Source organism: Ailuropoda melanoleuca, chromosome 1, assembly GCF_002007445.2.
Source record: "Ailuropoda melanoleuca isolate Jingjing chromosome 1, ASM200744v2, whole genome shotgun sequence".
Classification (NCBI taxonomy): domain Eukaryota; kingdom Metazoa; phylum Chordata; class Mammalia; order Carnivora; family Ursidae; genus Ailuropoda; species Ailuropoda melanoleuca.
The window spans coordinates 207,476,840-207,495,499 of NC_048218.1; the positions used below are offsets into that span (position 1 = coordinate 207,476,840).

General features: G+C 36.3%; 1 protein-coding gene across 1 annotated transcript in view; it reads right to left on the bottom strand.

Moving 5' to 3' along the window:
• The window catches only part of KMT2C (lysine methyltransferase 2C), a 200,504-nt gene that overhangs the window by 138,550 nt on the left and 43,294 nt on the right, over positions 1-18,660 (bottom strand). Inside the window, exons 6-7 of the mRNA XM_034639824.1 lie at positions 16,516-16,664; positions 15,166-15,275 (exon numbers count right to left, since the gene is read on the bottom strand). Of these exons, the coding sequence (XP_034495715.1) occupies positions 15,166-15,275; positions 16,516-16,664 (259 nt within the window). The remainder of the gene's footprint in view (positions 1-15,165; positions 15,276-16,515; positions 16,665-18,660) is intronic.

The following is an 18,660-nucleotide window of genomic DNA, read 5'->3' on the forward strand; positions in this document are numbered from 1 at the left end:
GGGGGGGGGGGGGGGGGGGGGATACAGGCTGCTCGTGAAAAGAACCGAATCTGGAAGGAGGGTAACATTTTACTTAACTGGAGTTCAAAGCTACTCTTTTCTATCAAAATTGATAGTATAACGTTCATCTATTCATTATGATATACAATGAAATTTTACATATCAATCTTTGAAAAAATCTTTTCACACAGACGTACTGCCAAATACTGTTATCAATACAGAAGCATATAATTTTATCTGAGCATACTCATCTTTGAAAAGCATTTATAAAATTTTATTAAAATCTTTTGATCTTTGCTTTTAGCATGCCATTATATTGCAGAATAATCACTTTCCATTAAAGGAGAGGTTGAAGCTCCTCAATTACACAGTTAAATGGATTTTGAAATTTGAAAATTTCCTTCCTCGAGGTCCAAAAACTGCTACTGAACTGTAGCTTGAGCTTGAAAAATATTTCCATACCAAATTTGTGTGGAATGGAGACGCTTTTATTTAAAATTGTGATGGCATGAAAAAGTGTATAAAGCAGCTTGACATTACTTTTGATTTGCACAACACTAACTGTTGTAGAATGACTTTACCACAATGTAAGTTTCACATAAAAGCAGTACTTTGCCTTGTAATTTTAGGTTGAATCCACCAGGAAATACTATCAATTCCGCAGCAAAAGTTAACTTCCAAATCCAGTAGGTATTTGATTAGGTTGAGGGCAATCTTCTTACTGAAAAAAATTAACCTTAATCTTAAATTCAAAATTGTGCAATAAAACTTTGCCACTGCTAAATCATCAAACTGCTGCATGGTAGGGCAGCTCAGTATTTTCAGCTTCTATTTCTTTTTTCTTTTTTTTTATGGTTTTTTTTATTTATTTGACAGAGAGAGACACAGAGAGAGAGGGAACACAAGCAGGGGGAGTGGGAGACGGAGAAGCAGGCTTCCCGCTGAGCAGGGAGCCCAATGCAGGGCTCGATCCCAGGACCCTGGGATCATTACCTGAGCTGAAGGCAGACGCCTTACGACTGAGCCACCCAGGCGCCCCTCAGCTTCTATTTTTAACAAAAATTCCTAGAAGTGAGTGTTGACATCCACAAGAGCAAATGAAATTCACTATTAACACCATTGTTTAATACAACACGAAAGATTAAATGTTTTCTGCAAAGTACCTACTGACGAATAAATATAATGAATACACACAGGCTTTTTTAAACACCACTATGTTTTGAGAAGTTTATAAACTTCTCCAAATAAACTCTTTTTCTGCTCCATACTTATTTTTACCACTATTAATTTGAACACATCTTAGCAGATTCCACTTCAGGTTATACTGAATGAGTTTTTTCTCAACTTCTTTGAAAATATTGTGTAATTGTTTCATGCAGACAATTCATAAAACCTAAATCTTCAGTGACTTCAAACTCAGCATCAACCTCTAGGAAAAACCACCGAACAGTACTGCAATATCGACTGACACATCAACAGACTAGGAAAACCACTAGAAATCATTTGACCCATTTTTAAAATGACTATTGATATTGCTCATAATGTCCTCAACTTTTAAAACTATTCTTGCTCAAAGGCTAATTAATTTTCTGCGCACACATTTCTTTGCCTACTGTAGTCAAACGTGATTTAATTAACTCATCCTGGACAAATGGCTTTCTGTGCTTGGCTAACAAATAAGCCACTCGAAACTTACCTTAGTTTAAGTCTCATTTTCATTTTTCACTTTTGTAAAGAATTTCTGCTGTGATGACATGGCCTACTTTCATTTACTATTTTTTTTCTGATCATTACCTTTCTGTGAGTTTGGAATAGTGTGATGAGTGCTCAGTCTGCTAACACTGACATATATTGTATTATTTTTCCCAGCTATAGTGTCCCAGCATAATAAATATAATAATTTGCCATCTAATTTGGTAACAACAGAACTTATTCCATTATGCCTTAAAAGCACAATGAAGCCCACTTTTCTCTTCTTCTCTTGTTTTAACATGTTAAGTATGCACCAGTAATGAAAGAAATTAGTAAGATGCTGGAACAATACATGTGTCAATCAAACACTGATGAACTGTAATTGTGGCACTGTGATTTGTAGCATGCCCATAGCAGTGCAAAGCATATGTGGTCTCTGCAGCAACAACTCAACTCTGTCAATGTAACACAACAGAAGCTATAGGTAATATGCAAATTAATGATGTGGCTTTGGTTCCAATAAAACTTTATTTAACAAACACAAAACTTTGAATTTCAGATGATTTTCATGTATTATAAAAGATATTCTTTTAATTTTTTAACAATTTAAAAATGTAAAAACTGGGGTACCTGGGTGGCTCAATCAGTTAAGTGTCTGACTCTTTTTTTAAGATTTTATTTACTTAAGAGAGAGAGAAAGAAAGAAAGGCAGAGAGATAGCAAGAGAGAGCACAAGCACGGGGGAGAGGGAGAAACAGGCTCCCACTGAACAGGGAGCCCAACAATGTGGGGCTTGATCCCAGGACCCTGGCATCATGACCTGAGCCGAAGGCAGATGTTTAACCAACTGAGCCACCCAGGTGCCCCGAGTGTCTGACTCTTGATCCAAGCTCGGGTCTTGAACTCAAGGTCGTGATTGGGCTCCACACTGGGGATGGAGCCTACTTAAAAAATAAAAATAAATAAAAAGTAAAAACTATCTTGGCTTGTGGCCCTTATAAACACAGTGGACTGGATTTGATCCACAGGCTGTAATCCGCTAACTCTGATGCAGCCTTCGGGCGTCCCACATCGAAGTCTACAGTATTAATGGTACCTAAATTCTATTTTTTTCTTCCTAACTCTATAGACTACCAGAATTTCCTCTCAGTTTTCCAGCTTCTCAGCTGGTCTTTTATGAACTGGATAAATGCCTCAAGGGGAAAAGGAAAGTTAACATCAGGCTGACCTCAAGGCTTAATTAATCCTTCCCTCTGGGCTCTCACTCCCTCAAGTCCTCATCTCTCTGACAGTCCTCTAATGCCTTTAAATATTTCTTTGAAAAAATATTTTATCCAACTCTTCTAGTTGTTCTGAGTGGGAGAGCTGATCTAATATAAGTTTCTCTGCTAAACATGGAGACGGAAGTAATAATTGACCTACGAGATACTGAAACTTATTTGAAAGCTACAGTAAGCATGGTGGTGTGATATTGTCACTAGGATATATGAATATGCAAACGAATTAAAATAGAGAACTTAGAAACAATCCACACATACACTGAACATGCGCTAGATGACAAAAATTATCTTTCAAATATGTGGAAGAAAAAAAGTAGTTTCAACAGATAATGTACTAACAACAGGAGCCCCATATGTGAGAAAAGGACATTGGACTCCTGTATGATGATACAATACATAAAAATCAAAAATACCTAAATGTTAAGGGAAAACTACAGAAATGAACTTCTGAAATATATTTTTAAGGACACATTAGAAACTACTATAAGTGTTTTAATTTTTGAAATAAATCAAAGTTCAAAATTCAAAACTTTCTAAAGGGGTATAAAATGGAAAGCGGAGGCGCCTGGGCGGCACAGCGGTTAAGCGTCTGCCTTCGGCTCAGGGCGTGATCCCGGCGTTATGGGATCGAGCCCCACATCAGGCTCCTATGCTATGAGCCTGCTTCTTCCTCTCCCACTCCCCCTGCTTGTGTTCCCTCTCTCGCTGGCTATCTCTATCTCTGTCGAATAAATAAATCTTAAAAAAAAAAAAAAATGGAAAGCAGCCCTGTATAGAGCCACACAGGAGAAATTCTACAGAGCCAGAGAATTTCACCAGTTTCCTATGTAGCCTTCAAAAGATATTCTGTGTTTATATAAGTTCAGATTATTTTCCGCCCCACGTTAAAGGGGCTCTTTATTGTATCAAAGATTACTACTCACCATATCAGAAACATATATTCATTTCTTTAAATCAAACTTAATTAAAACTAAAGAAAAAAAGATTAAAAAGAAATTATGACTTTACTGAGAAAAAAACCAAGGCCAAGGACATCTTCACTGAATGGGCCTTCCAAATTCATCTTTTACCAAACACGCATATCAAACTCTTAATTTTCTAAAACAGAAACTTCCAGTTTCCTCTTAGCTCTACCCAATTCCTAAAAAAAAAAAAAAAAAAGAATCAAGTTGCCAAGGTATAAGGAAACAAATACATCAGTTTTTAGGTATAGGTATACCTAAGAGCATTCCAAGGTCAAATCTTGGATTTTTTTTTTGCTGTATCCATACTTTTGTACTTAGTAGTCTAACAAAATAATCCATAATAGATCTTTGATGTCTTCCTTATAGCCTTGCATTTTAGACTGAAGAGATAAATTTAATTTCTTACTATGTGAAATGAAGAAACAGGGTAGAGACAGCATGACTTGGTAAAGATGTCACAAGACATTAGCTAACAATGTCAAACAGAATAAGAAGTCAAGATTCCTGATTCTTACCCATTAAATATAATAATTATGTTTTATTTAGAAAATATTTTTAGGGGCGCCTGGGTGGCACAGCGGTTGAGCGTCTGCCTTCAGCTCAGGGCGTGATCCCGGCGTTGTGGGATCGAGCCCCACATCAGGCTCCTCCGCTATGAGCCTGCTTCTTCCTCTCCCACTCCCCCTGCTTGTGTTCCCTCTCTCGCTGGCTGTCTCTATCTCTATCAAATAATAAAAAAAAAAATCTTTAAAAAAAAAAGAAAATATTTTTAGAAAACATTGTAATACAAAAACACACTTGAAATCATTGGCCACATGTCCTTAAATATATTAATCCAGACTCAGTAATTCCCAGTAAACTTCCTGTAACTTCTATTCTATGTCACATCCATTTTTTCACGGGACCTCTTCCTCTGAACACTGACCAGAGGGTCCAATCTTCCACCTTCTTTTCTCCTCTTGTTTAGCAGTTTACTTTGCTGTCACTACTAGTTAGGAAAACTATCTAGGATTCCAACCCTGACACTTAGTCCCAAAGATGTTTCATGGAGTTTAAGGCTCAGCCTAGTCAAAACTCCTGATTCTCCCACATGCTCAGGCTTGAAACTAGAGACATTTGCAACTCCTCTTTCATCAAATATAACTCATTCTATCCCAACAACATTCGGTCTTTACCTTTCACACATAATACCGAAATTCAGAAACTTACATTCTTTGACCTTAAATTACAACAGTAATCCTAAACATTTTTGTCTTCAAGTAAACCTCTCCAATTTAACTACAAAAGGCTAGGAGGGTTAAGATCTGTTAATCTTGCTCTTCTTCTTTAAAAACTTCATTAATGAAATTCTTCAGCTTGGCATGCAAAGCTAAGGACATTTTCATTCCCATTTCCCATTAATTCCTCACTCTATGTATTTATTCTCCAGTCATTTTCACATATGTGACATTCTTCCAGAAACCACATGTCCCAAAACTCTGCTCAAGACAACCCTTTGTGAGGGGCGCCTGGGTGGCTCAGTCAGTTGTCTGCTTGGAGCTAACTCAGAGTCCTGGGATTGAGCCCCATGTCAGGCTCCAGCTCAGCAGGGAGTCTGCTTCCCCCTTTCCTTTTGACCCCCCTACCCCTGCTCATGCTCTCTCCCTCTCAAATAAATAAAATCTTTAAAAAAAAAAAAAAGGATGACTTTTTGTCTAAATTCCCTATGTTAACCTACTAGGTAAACTTACCCATCCTCCAAACACCATTTTAATCTTTCCTCCTTTTAAAATATTTTCAGGTTCCCTCAGTCAAAACATGTTTCCAGTAATAGACACTGTTAGTTAACTACAAAACATTCGTTCCACCTTCTTCCTAAGGATCTCAATTTTGTTCAGATAGCCACTCTCCCTTAAGCAGCAATGTGCTTCAGAGGAAGAGGCACCATCCATAGTCCCAAAGGACAATCACGGTTTAATCAAATGGTGGTTGCCCCAACACTTATTATTGGTTTAAAGACGTAAACATGGGAGGTAATTCTAACTAATGAAATGCTAGAAGAAATCTGCTATGGTTGAGGAAACCATCTGAAAAGGGTTTTCCTTAATTAAAATAATAATTAAGAAAAGGTGGGTGCCCCCCAGTATCTGAATGTTATCATGAAAGTATGATACTCAAAAGTTCCTGTGCACTGTCTTCGGACTATGAGAAGAACTGGACCACAGAAGAACCCAATATACTGTGATGCACAATGTAAAGACAGTAAGAACCTGGCAACTTGCCATGACAACGCCACTGAACTTACCCATGACCCTTAGTCATGATTTCCTACTGTGAAAAACCCAGCACCCAACAAGGTAAAATTCAGAAAGCCTGGAATCCAAATAAAAATTACCAGGAACACAAAGATGCACAACATCATAGTCTAAACTGAGAATAATCAATCAAAATGCTGACTCAGAACGGACCCAGATGTTAAAATTATGAGGTAAGACATTAAAATAGTTCTATAAGTATATTCAGTATGTTCAAAAAGCTAAATAGAGATATGGAAGATATAAAAAGACTCAAATCAAACTTCATAAATAAAAACAACACCTCATGTGAAAATTACATAGGATATGATTAACAGATTAGAAATTACAGAAGAAAAGATCAGTGAAATTGAAGGGCAAAAAAAAACTTAAATGAAACATAAAGAGGAAAAAAACATACTAAAAAATGAAAAAAAGGGGGTGTTAGAAAGCAATGAGAAAATTTCAAATGGCCTAATATTAAGGTAACTGGTGTCCCCAAAAGAGAGGAAAGATGGGGGAACAGAAGAAATATTTGAAGAAATAATTGGTAAAAACTTTCTAACCATAATGAGAACTATAAACTCACAGATTCAAGAAATTCAACAAACCCCAACAACAAGAAACATGAAGAAAATGACACCAAGGCATAACATAATCAAACTGTCCAAAACTGGTGACACAATATTAAGAGTACACAGATAAAAGACATGTACAGAGGAACAAAGATAAGGATGATACCAGACAGTTCATGAAAAACAGTGCAAGCAATAAGACTGTGGCACAACATCTTTAAAGTAATGAGGGGGGAAATCAACTAGAATTCTGTACCTGCCAAAAATATGTTTCAAATATGAAGGTAAGATAAAAGCACTTTAGAAGTGTTAACTACTGAAAGAATCCATCACCTGCAGACCTGTACTGCAAGAAATGTTAAAGGACATCTTCAGACACAAAGAAAATGATGGCAGGTGAAAATCTGGAGCTACACAAAGCAATGAAGAAAATCAGAACTGGTAACCACAGGGGTAGCTCTATTTAATTTTTTTATTACTTAATAAGTCTCTTTAGGAAATATCTGACAGCTTAATCAAAATAACACTATCTTGGGGCCCCCGGTGATGCAGTTATTTGGGCATCTGACTTTTGGTTTCAGCTCAGGTTTTGATCTCAGGGTCATGAGGAGATCAAGCCCTGTGTCAGGCTCCAGGCTCAGTGCAGAGTCTGCTTGAGACCTTCTCTTCCTCTCCCTCTTCCCTCCCTGCCCCTCCTCCCCATGTGCTTGCTTGCTTGCTTGCTCTCCCTCAAATAAATAAATCTTCAAAAAAATAACAACACCTTATGGCATTTATAACACATGTAAAAGTTAAATGCATAACAGCAATAGCACAAATTCCAGGAGAGGAAAAATGGAAGGAAACAAAAACACATTTTTATTACATATGAAATTATTATATCACTGGAAGGTAGACTGTGATAATAAAAGATGTAACTATAAACCCTAAAACAACCAATAAAATTTTAAAAAGTTATAGGTAATGATCCAAAAAGGAGATAAAATGGAATCATAAAAAATATTCAATCCAAAAGAATGCAAGAAAAGGTAACAAAGAACAGACAGAAACAAATAGGATTAAAAAAGGGAGGGGTGCCTGGGTGGCACAGCGGTAAAGCCTCTGCCTTCGGCTCAGGGCGTGATCCCAGCGTTGTGGGATCGAGCCCCACATCAGGCTCCTCCTCTATGAGCCTGCTTCTTCCTCTCCCACTCCCCCTGCTTGTGTTCCCTCTCTCGCTGGCTGTCTCTATCTCTGTCAAATAAATAAATAAAATCTTTAAAAAAAAAAAAAAAGGAAGACTTAATCACATTAAACGTACATGTCCTAAACACTCCCATTATAAAAGCAGAGGTTGTTAGGTTAGATTTTAAAAAAGCAAAACCACTGCCTACAAAAACCATACATTAAATATGAAGACAGAAAGAGTTAAAATAAAAGGATGGACTACGATATACCATGCTTCACTAGTCAAAAGAAAGCTGCAGTGGATATATTAATATAAGACAAAGTAGATTTCAGAATTAAACACAGGATTTTTCTGTTAAGAGTCAAAAGCATCCTTATCAGAATCTTTCCTCTGATCAAAGTTACGAAGTTCTCTGTAACCACTAGAGCACTTATCACAGCCTCCCTATGATGGGGAATATTCAATGATGTGTACTTACTACAGTCCTGACACAGAAATTTTACAGTTGATACACAATACAATTTTAGTTCTATGCTAAAAAGGGTTAACACAGCAGTCCTGAGACTACTCTCCTTAGAAAGGCCTGTAGGCATAGCTGGTCCCTGGGAACCTGAATTTTGGGAGGGTTGCCATGACTCCCTCAGTGACCAGAGCAGTTTATTGTGCCTATACTGTCGGTGCAAACAGTGCGACTTTCCTTCTGGTATGTGTTGGGCAGAGGGTGCCTATGTGACTAGCTGCCAGCAAAGACCTGGAGTTTCTCAGGGCATGAGCATCACACACATACTGCTGCATTTTCACTGCAAAGAGGAGAGGTGCTCTGCGTAACCCCTCATAGGAGGGTGAGCACCTAAGGAAGGCTGTATGCGAATTCCTCCACACCCTGTCAATATCTGTTTTTCCACTGAGATCCTGCCATTATATATCCTCACCATATCACGGCAGTAAATCTTAGCCACAATCACAACTTTATGGTGAGTGCCATGAATCTTTCTAGCGAGTCTCCAAGGTGAAGGCATTCTCATGAACCCCCAGCAAACACAGAATTCAGATCTATGAATGTTTGCCCTTCCTCTTAAAAAACTATAAGGCAAAATGAAGAGTATATAACTTGGTGATTTCTTTACACTTACATTACTAGAATCATATAAAAATAACAGTATTAGACATCATTATTGATAAAATAGGTGCCTGCAAATCACCTTATATAAAGATGCAGTCAATATTTAAATAATCTTATATAAACCTACTCCCAGTTGCTTAGAGAACGGTGTGGAGAGACTTCCACCACATACTGTTTAAAAAAAAAAATTTTACCAAAATTACATTTACATTACATTGCTTATCTATATTTTCAATGTGTACTGCCACCCACCTTATGATAGAGAAGCTATTTTTGTTCCTTTGCAGTCTATAAAAAGAACCAAAAGTATAAAAAAAAAAAAAAAACCACCTTACAACTCTTCTCACAGACCTAGGCTGGTTTTATACAAGACACCTGGCACAAAATCAGTATAATACAATGAAATTTCAATATAGGGTTGTGGCAGGAGGTAGGTGGAGAAAACAAGAAATGATCAATTCTAAGTAGGGAGATAATATAAGTAATTTTTAATGTTTTATTTATAAGTAATATACTTAACATTTGATTCAGAACTAGTCAAGAGAACAGAAATACGTGTGGGAGATTTACTGGTAATATCTTTTGGAGGGCAATGAGCAGAGTGCAGGAAAAGGGGGCATTAGGTAAATAAATGATCAAACAACTGTAGCATTCATAATTAAACTATTCCATCAATAATATCCAAATTATCCAGATCTCCAAGATGTTGGTAGCACCTCCAGGGCTCCAAAAAGGAATTTATCCTGAAACACAGGTTCACAGTATAGCATATTCTTCAATCTAGCAAAAAATAAAGGTCCCCCTGGAAAAACTGAAAACAATCTGAAGGAAATGCCAGGAAAACTAAACAGCTTGATAAAGAATGCCATTTAAAAACTGAGGAAATCATAAGGGACTCAGAGCTCGGCTCAGTCCCCTGTCTGTCCTCCCCACCTTCTTGAATAAAATAATTCAGAAAGAAAACAAATAAAAACAAAACCTGAGAAAATTATATTAAATATGTTAAATTTTAAATAGGAATAATAATATCAATTAAACCAGAATCTCTCAACCTCAGCACTACTGGCTAGGTCTCTGCCGTATGGGAGACTGGCCTGGACGCGGCGGGGTTCAGCCGCGGCCACTAGGTGCTAGTAGCACTTCCCTCTGCATTCAGCTAACGGCCCTTCATTGGCAGATTTCATTCATGCATACATTTATCCTGTCAATGACTCTCTTATGTTCCAGGTACTTTTTGCTAAGCACTAGAGATAAAATGATAAACCAAAACAGATATTATCCACGCGCTCGTGGTGCTTACAGCCCTAGTGGGGGCAACTGAAATTAATAAAAGACTCACATCAATAATGTAAATTTACAAATGTTGGTAAAGCGTCATAAAGGAGAGATACATATTCCAGTGAGAATGTATAATGAGGATGCAGGCTCAAATACTTATTAAAAGATGTGGACAATCAAAAAGTTTAGAGAGCACTACAACCCCTCCATCTGACCTATATCCTGATCTCCTCCGTTTTCTTAGGCTGAAAGGCCCGATTCTAACCTGAGTTTATTTCACTATCTGTCGTGAGTTAAAAACAAATGGTTCTACCAAATTAAGATCTAAACAGAAGTAGCGCATCATTTCCAAAACTATTTTTCAATCTCAACCAAAATTATCAAAATTTAGCTAGTAAATTTTCGCCTTCCATAATCAAAAGTATTAATTTTTTTTATTTTTAACAAATGGGTTTGAAACATACTAAAACTTTTCAGAGTATTTTAAACAGAACAGAAAATTCCGTGTCCAAAATTTTTTGACAAATGTGAGAATTTGTTTTTCACAAACTTTGTTTCTAGCAATAAAATATCAAACAGAAATAGTTCCGAACATCCATTTTCAAAATGCTCAACCCCCAGCACATGTTTCTTTGAAAAGTCATTACATTATCATTGCTGAAATGTCACCTTTATCTTGAAGAAGCAGACGAACTGTTTATTTTCCTTGAGGTAGGCACCATAATATATTCAGCCACATGTCATCAAAATAAAGGTCAACAAACTTAGAACATCTGTCTTTTGGTAAAATAAAAATGGATTCCAAGTTCAACAGCACTTCTACATAGTTTGCCCCTAGAGAACATTGTGAGATAGCAAAGATTTGCACTGTCATTGCCCGGCTCCCCGCATCACCTCGGTAGAATTGGTATAATCTAAACTCTATTTTAAAGGCTTCTTTTCTGACAATTATGTATTCATACACCTTTATAAAATTAACTACATTAGTGACCTCCCTTAACACTCTGGCACTTTGGATCTTTCCTGTAACTATGAGTGATTACATGAATGATCTCTCGTGCTATTCACTTAGGCTACAAATAATCTATTGAGGAATGACCAAAACAGAAAAAGATCCTTGGCAATATCACTCTAATAAGGAAAGATTAACAAAATCATTCAGTAAATATATACTATGTTAGATGGCAACAAGTACAAAGGAGAAAACCATAGAGCAGAAATGTTACCTGAGAATGAGACCTTGAAACTTTCAAAAGGGAGCCAAGCAAAGCCCTCACCATCAAGGCAAATCTTGAATAAATTCCTGAAGGACATGAGGGAGGAAGTCATCATGTATCTAAGAAGAATACTCAACAGAGAGGGAACTGGAAGTGCCAAGGTCCCGAGGGAAGATTTGTCTGGTACATTTGAGGAAGATGAAGGAGGCTGGTATGGTTGAGGGAAGCAAATGAGGGGCAGAGTCATAGTGAGTGAGTGACATCTTAAGAAGTACTTGTGGGGGTGGTGAAGATCACGGAGAGCCCTGTCAGGTAGTGAGCACTGCCTTTTTTTCCCCCTCTTTCTCTGAATGAAACAGCAAGTCCACTACTGAAGTGTGGTAGGTAGAGGAGTAGTATTACCTGACTTAACGCTATTCATTCATTTGTTCGTTCATTCATTCATTCATTCATTCATTTGTTCATTCATTCATATCAATATGGACTCATTTTATTCTGTGAATGAAAACCCAATACTATATTTTTCGTTGTGGCTCAAACTGGTCCAGCTCTTGGGAGCTCCTTCAGGTTGGCTCCTGTGTTTTCAACAAGTCTTCGCCTTTCTGAGCACTTCTCCTTACTTTCCAGCACCTCAGGTTGTATTTTCCCCATACCATGAAATACTTCCCAAGGAACCTGATTCCTTTTATTGGCAAATAGTGGTTAGAAACCAAGATCTGGGCACCAGGTGTGCTCACTGCCACTGGGGGTCACTATGTCTAGGTCCTCACAGAGGACAGAACTAGGAATTGTATGTAAGCATACTACCTCATGAGTATACACACATCTACACATCTGTATTTCTGTATCTGTCTACATAAATATTAAGAACCATGAATTTATACTGATACTTCTGATTCTATTTCAACACCACAAAATTCATTATAGCCTTTCCTTATTTGTAGCTCCTTTCTCCAACACTGAGAAACCTAGTTCTCATTATCAACCATGTATTTACTTATTTGTTCACTTACAGTATATACACATAAAGTGGTTTCAGAATTGCAAACTCACACCCTTGTGACAAACACATTTACTCACTGGATTACAGCACATACATGCTGTACTTTTTGTCTTTAGCTTTCCAGCTAACCAGTCAAGATACTGTTTGCCAGTTATTCAGGTTAGCTCTTTTCTTCCCTATCCCCTTTAGCATGAATTTTGGTATTCCTTTTTGGATTCTCACATATCCTAGATAGTTTTAATTGCTTATTTACAGGATATGTGAAATATTCCTATGGTTCTAAGAGTCAGAGGAGCTATACAAAACAAAGATATCTGAGAGTGTCTGTCACATCCCACCCATGCTACATCAGTCCCATTCCCATTTCCTTTCCACATTTTTCCCGCCCACCTGCCATAGGTAACCAATCTCTTCAGTTTCCTATTTATCCTTCCTGCATTTCTTTTCCAAAATGACCATATGCACATATATTTTCTTATTTTTCATCCTTTCTTACATAACAGGATGCACATCACAAATGGTCTTTTGTACTCTTTTTTCACTTAAAAATACATGTTGGAACCAACTTCACATCTTTTCACTGAGATACTCCTCACTGTATTTTTACACACACTACATTCCACTGTAACCATACCATAGTTTATTCAACCATTCTATTATGTGTGGTCACTTAATGATCTTGTTAACAATACATTGTTTCCAATATTTTTCAAGTTACACAATGCTGCAATTATTAACTTTTAATAGCACAAGTATTTTGCATTACGGGAGGCACATTTTCAGGACAGAATCGTAGAAACGTCAAATTCTCCTCCAGAAGATTTATACCAATTTGCGTCCTATAGGCAAGGTATTAGAGTGCCTATTTCCCCACAGACTTATCAACAAATGTGTTGCTCTGGGTTTGAATTTCTGTCAGTGAGACAAACTTTTCTTGGGACAAGCAAATGAGAAAGTTCTAGCTAAGTCCTGTGCCTATTTGATAATGGAGAAAACCAAATGACAAAACAAACAAAAAACCGTAGAAATGGCAACAGAAGAGTGACGCTACCCTAATCTGGACTGATTTAACTGAGCGAAGCTGTGATGGTTTGACAATGTGCCACCAATCCCCCTGGGATCCCACCACTCCATCTACTCCAGCTCCTTTCTACATTCCACCACTCGTGCCCACTGCGTGCTAATGCCTCCATAGAGAGAGACAGAGTGCAGGTCTCCCATGGCCCTTGATTCCTTGGCCAGCAGTAGGGCACAGACTTCATCTCTAAATCCCATTTAAGTATTTATAAGTATCTAAAACACAAAGATGGTATCTTCTATTCAAAAAGGACAGGGGGAGGCAAGCTTTTAACTACCGTCTTAGTGAAAAGAGCTAGGAAATATATGTATACATACTAACATGTATACACACATCTATATTTCTGTATTTGTATAAATATTAAAAACCAGGAGTCTACATTGATTCCTCCAACTGAACACCACAAAGTTCATTTTACCCTTTGTTCATTGCCTTTCCTGTAATATTTTTCACTTCCACAAAATAATCCAACACTACTTCTGAAGTAGTCTGTGACAAAAAGAGTGCTCACTGATCTATCACGGTCTTGATCTGGCCACCTAAGTATGTCCAGTCTGCAGAATTTACTATTATGCATTATACTGTTCACAATTTGATGACATAAGCATTTCAATGTAATGTCATTTCCAAAACAAGCACTCTAATTTGACCAAGCTTGAGGTGGGAGTTACTCATCCATGTAATTTAAATTTAGGTCATTTTAATAATCTGAGTAAAGCTAATATTATACTAATTGAATAATTACTTGGATCTAAGTTCCTGTCTCGACTACACTTTTGAAAGTTTTACTTACACTCCATCAGTTAGAGCCTACATAATTTCTACAGTCAAAATTCCATTTTTAACATTCCTTTGGAAGGGCTGTTTCACTTCTCCCAAATATAACTGTCAAAAATCAAAGGGAATTTGTAGGCAGCAAAGCAATTTCACTTCATAGGGTTTGTTTCCTTTATAGATGGAAGGTAAATGTTGCATTTATTTCTGTGCTTGTTTCGAGATCACATGAAAATCTCAGTGAAAACTTTAAAAGACAGAAGACTGTGTACATGATATTACTTTGGGATGGTGCCAAAAAGATGAACTGAACTGCCAACTTGACTGTAAAGAAATATCTGGATCAATTTTTAAAACACCAGAGCTAATCCACACTGTGGACTAAAGACCTGTCAAATGTTGTCTCTTCATGTTAAATCTTCATCAAATCATTTTGTCTTAAAGAGTAACCACACGGATATATAAATATACTTAGTAATTCTCATTTCTAAAATTTTTAATTTCTGATTTAAATATAAAATATTTGTTTTTAAGATTTACATTTATTGCACAGCTTAACATATATATTCTAGTAGTGTGCACAAACCACTCTTGGATATAAAATTAAAAATTCCTATTTTAAGGGTTTTTACATTATAGTAATCATTTCATAAACAATTCTTGCAAGTGAACCTTTATGTTGACTGGAGTCAATGTTATAAAACTGTGGCTTAATTAAATATTTGTTACTTGTACTTACTTCTGTGCTCCCTGAGACAACAGCTTTGTCTACGTTCACTAACGATGGTTCCTCCATCTGGCAAACTCCCAGTGACCACTCCACACAACGGTGATGAGCCCAACAAGTGCCTAAAATGGTTGAAGTGAAAAGAAGCAAATGAATAAACATGAAGCATATTAATGCTAATAAGATATAAATTCCCCCAAACCAACTCTGACATGTAGACACACAGTGGTACCCTATATCTGTGATCACACTAAAGCAGTCAGCCCTTCCCAATGTATCATCAAGGAACTTGTTAGAAATGCAAAATATCAGAGTGCTGGGTGGCTCAGTCGGTTAAGCATCCGACTCTTGATTTTGGATCAGGTCATGATCTCAGGGTCCCAGGATCGAGCCTCACACATCAGGCTCTGTGCTCAGCGGAGACTCTGCTTGAGGATTCTCTCTCTCCCTCTCCCTCTGCCCCTCCCCCCCAGCAAATAAATAAATCTTTAAAAAATTTTTAAAAAAAGAAATGCCAAATATCATATCACAACCAAGACCCACTGAATCAAAAACTCTTGCACTGGTGCCCAGAAATCTATATATTTACAAGCCCTCTAGGTGATTCTGATGCACACAAGTTTGAGAAACACTGAAGGAGTGATTATTACCAAAAAGAAAAAAAAAATGAGTTCTTAGTCATTTTATTTAAATATTACTATAAGATATTTTATTTGGTATCTTTACATAAAATATAAAGGATATTATACACTACTTTATGAGACAAAGAGGATGAATGACAAATAAACTACAAATACATCTCCATTCTGTTTCATCCCACACCAAAAGCCCACATTCATCACTAAAAACAGTTCAGTCTTTAAATCCTCTATCACACAACACTTGAACCACTATCAATCGATATGCAGTTCAACTGAAATTAACTCAAAATCCCAAAAGCACCTCATGAGTATGGGTTACTACACTGCTACAACAAGATACCCACACGGCTAAGATCTACTACTGTCTTTCACCCTGCATTAAACAGACCCAGACATCCAAGTTCCCCAACTTCTCACGGTGCCTTTTAAAATTTTCTTTCATTAATTATTAGATCTCCACAGCCCTGCTGTCTACATAAGAATAAATGCAAAGATTTATAAAAGCATCCAGCCCAGTGTTGGCCCTATGCAGATGCTACATAAATTAGGTACACATAATTAAGACATTTTACCTAAGCAAGCATACTTAAACGATGATATTTTTTACAATGTGATCATAATTATTTCTAGATGAAAGGTATTTATCATTAAGTTGATAATTTACTAAAATTAAAATGTCTATAGAATCAAGAGATAGTTATCACTGAAGACCAGCTCCTACCTGTAGGATCAAATAAGGCTTGGATATCAATAGCATCTGGAAGGCCAACCAGACTGAGTTCATCCCATAATTTACCAGCCTGATCATCTGAAGCGGTCTGCGTGCTTACACTTACACAAGACACTATATTCTGCAGAGGAGATCGTTCTCTGGAAAAATAAAATAAAACAAAACAGATGTGAAAGTGGTAACAGGTAGATAATTATTTTGTTTATACAACTTAATATAATGTATTACACCAAATCAATTTTATTTTATTAGGCATAAACTGTCATAAAACAACGTTCAGAATACAACTGTTATTATTCATAGTATAATATAAAACTGGGTTGCTATATTTTATCATGTAAGCAACAACTAAAAAAAAAAGTATCCAAATCCATAAGGAAGTGTTAAAAATTACAGTTAAAAATTTATTTTGCCATTCTATGATTTTTTAAATGACACTCTCATATTCTAATCAGGAACTATATTTTATCACATAAAATAAATATTCCCTTCAGCCTTACTTAAATGCTTATGAAACATAACTCGATCAGAAATTTTAATTTGCTTTATCGTGAGGACTAGCAAAACAGAGCTGGCAGTTAATGTTATGTAAAGAAAGGTTATTTCCCAGGGGAAATGAAAACCCACTACAGAGTGTGAAGAGGGAGGTAGTGGGAGCAGAACGTGTCAGCTGGAGCTTTCTTAGAGGCCCCTCAACAAATCTCGACAGCTGGTCTATGGCATGATGTTGCAAGTACTCTCGAGTAAGTAACTTTACCTCACAAGTCAGAAGTAAAATGCAAAAACAAAATAGCTACTAGTGGCGTGGGGAATAAAGAAGATAATGTAACAGAAAAAAAACAGCAGTATAGAAATGAACACTTAATAAAGCATACAACACATGGGTGATTTCAGACTTTCAAAGTCTTCAAACTTCAGCTATTAATTGAGATCATTAAGTAAACAATGACTACTATTGTGTTTAAACATTAAATATGGGAAATCAGATGACTGGCACTAAAACTTCAATCTTCTCCTGATATCATAGTATTTAACCTGATCATAATTCTGGATTAAATCACTATTGAATATAGATCATAACTCACTGCACTTCTGTATGCTGGATATTTATCATGATTCCTATTAAGAGAAAATCAGCACAATGACCAGGGTACTAAACTTTTTTATACCTGGAATCATTGAAAGAAAAAAAGTATTAACATATTTCAATAAGTACATTTAAATACCAAACCATATAAAAATAACCAGTACTTTTTTATGCTCAGCATTAGAAATGCATAGACTCACTTTTTAAAAAGTTTAGCATACTATTCTAACTTTAAATTCTCATTTTTATAAATGCCCCCAGTATAATGAGAACAAACTCTTTCCTACAAATATAATCTCCATTCCTACAAATAGATTCTTCATTACTAATCATTGTCCTTTTATGGGGAGGGGAAAAAAAGACGAACAGTTCATCTATAAAGATTAATGTATTGTTCTAAGATATTTCCTTTGTACCAGTATGTGATGGGGGAGATGGGTATAAAAACTAATGAAATGACTAACCAGCTATTACTAACCAATTCCTAACCACTAGCTTAATCAAATTTCACCTTTAGGTTTTACAACCAGTTTTTATGTATACACGATATCAGTAAGATGCTGATGTCAACCCTAAGGATGACAGAAGACCAACTTAGGAAAAACCATCAGGAGAAGACAGCTGAAATACATACCCCCAAAATTTTAGTCTAAAACAAAAGAGAAAAAGAATCCCCAATTACAATGTTACAATTTAATGCCACCAAGAGAGAAAAATTCTTTTTAAAACCTCCTTTTCACATTAAAAACAAAAACAAGCTTATTTGGTTTCTATTCATCAGTAATATATTCTGTAACTATTTAAAATCATTACCAAATTAAATTGGCTACCCCTTAATGAATTCCAAATTTTATAAATGTGTTTTATTCCTAAAGTCAATTAACTGTCTCGTTATCATTACTTAATACATTGGTAAACACTAAGTGTATATAAAGACTAAACCAAAGCTCCATTTTACATAATTATCTTACCCCATAAAAGTTTTCGATAAAAATTAACTCAGCTTATAAAATAAGTAAATGAAGCCCAATTGTATTTCCCAGAATAAG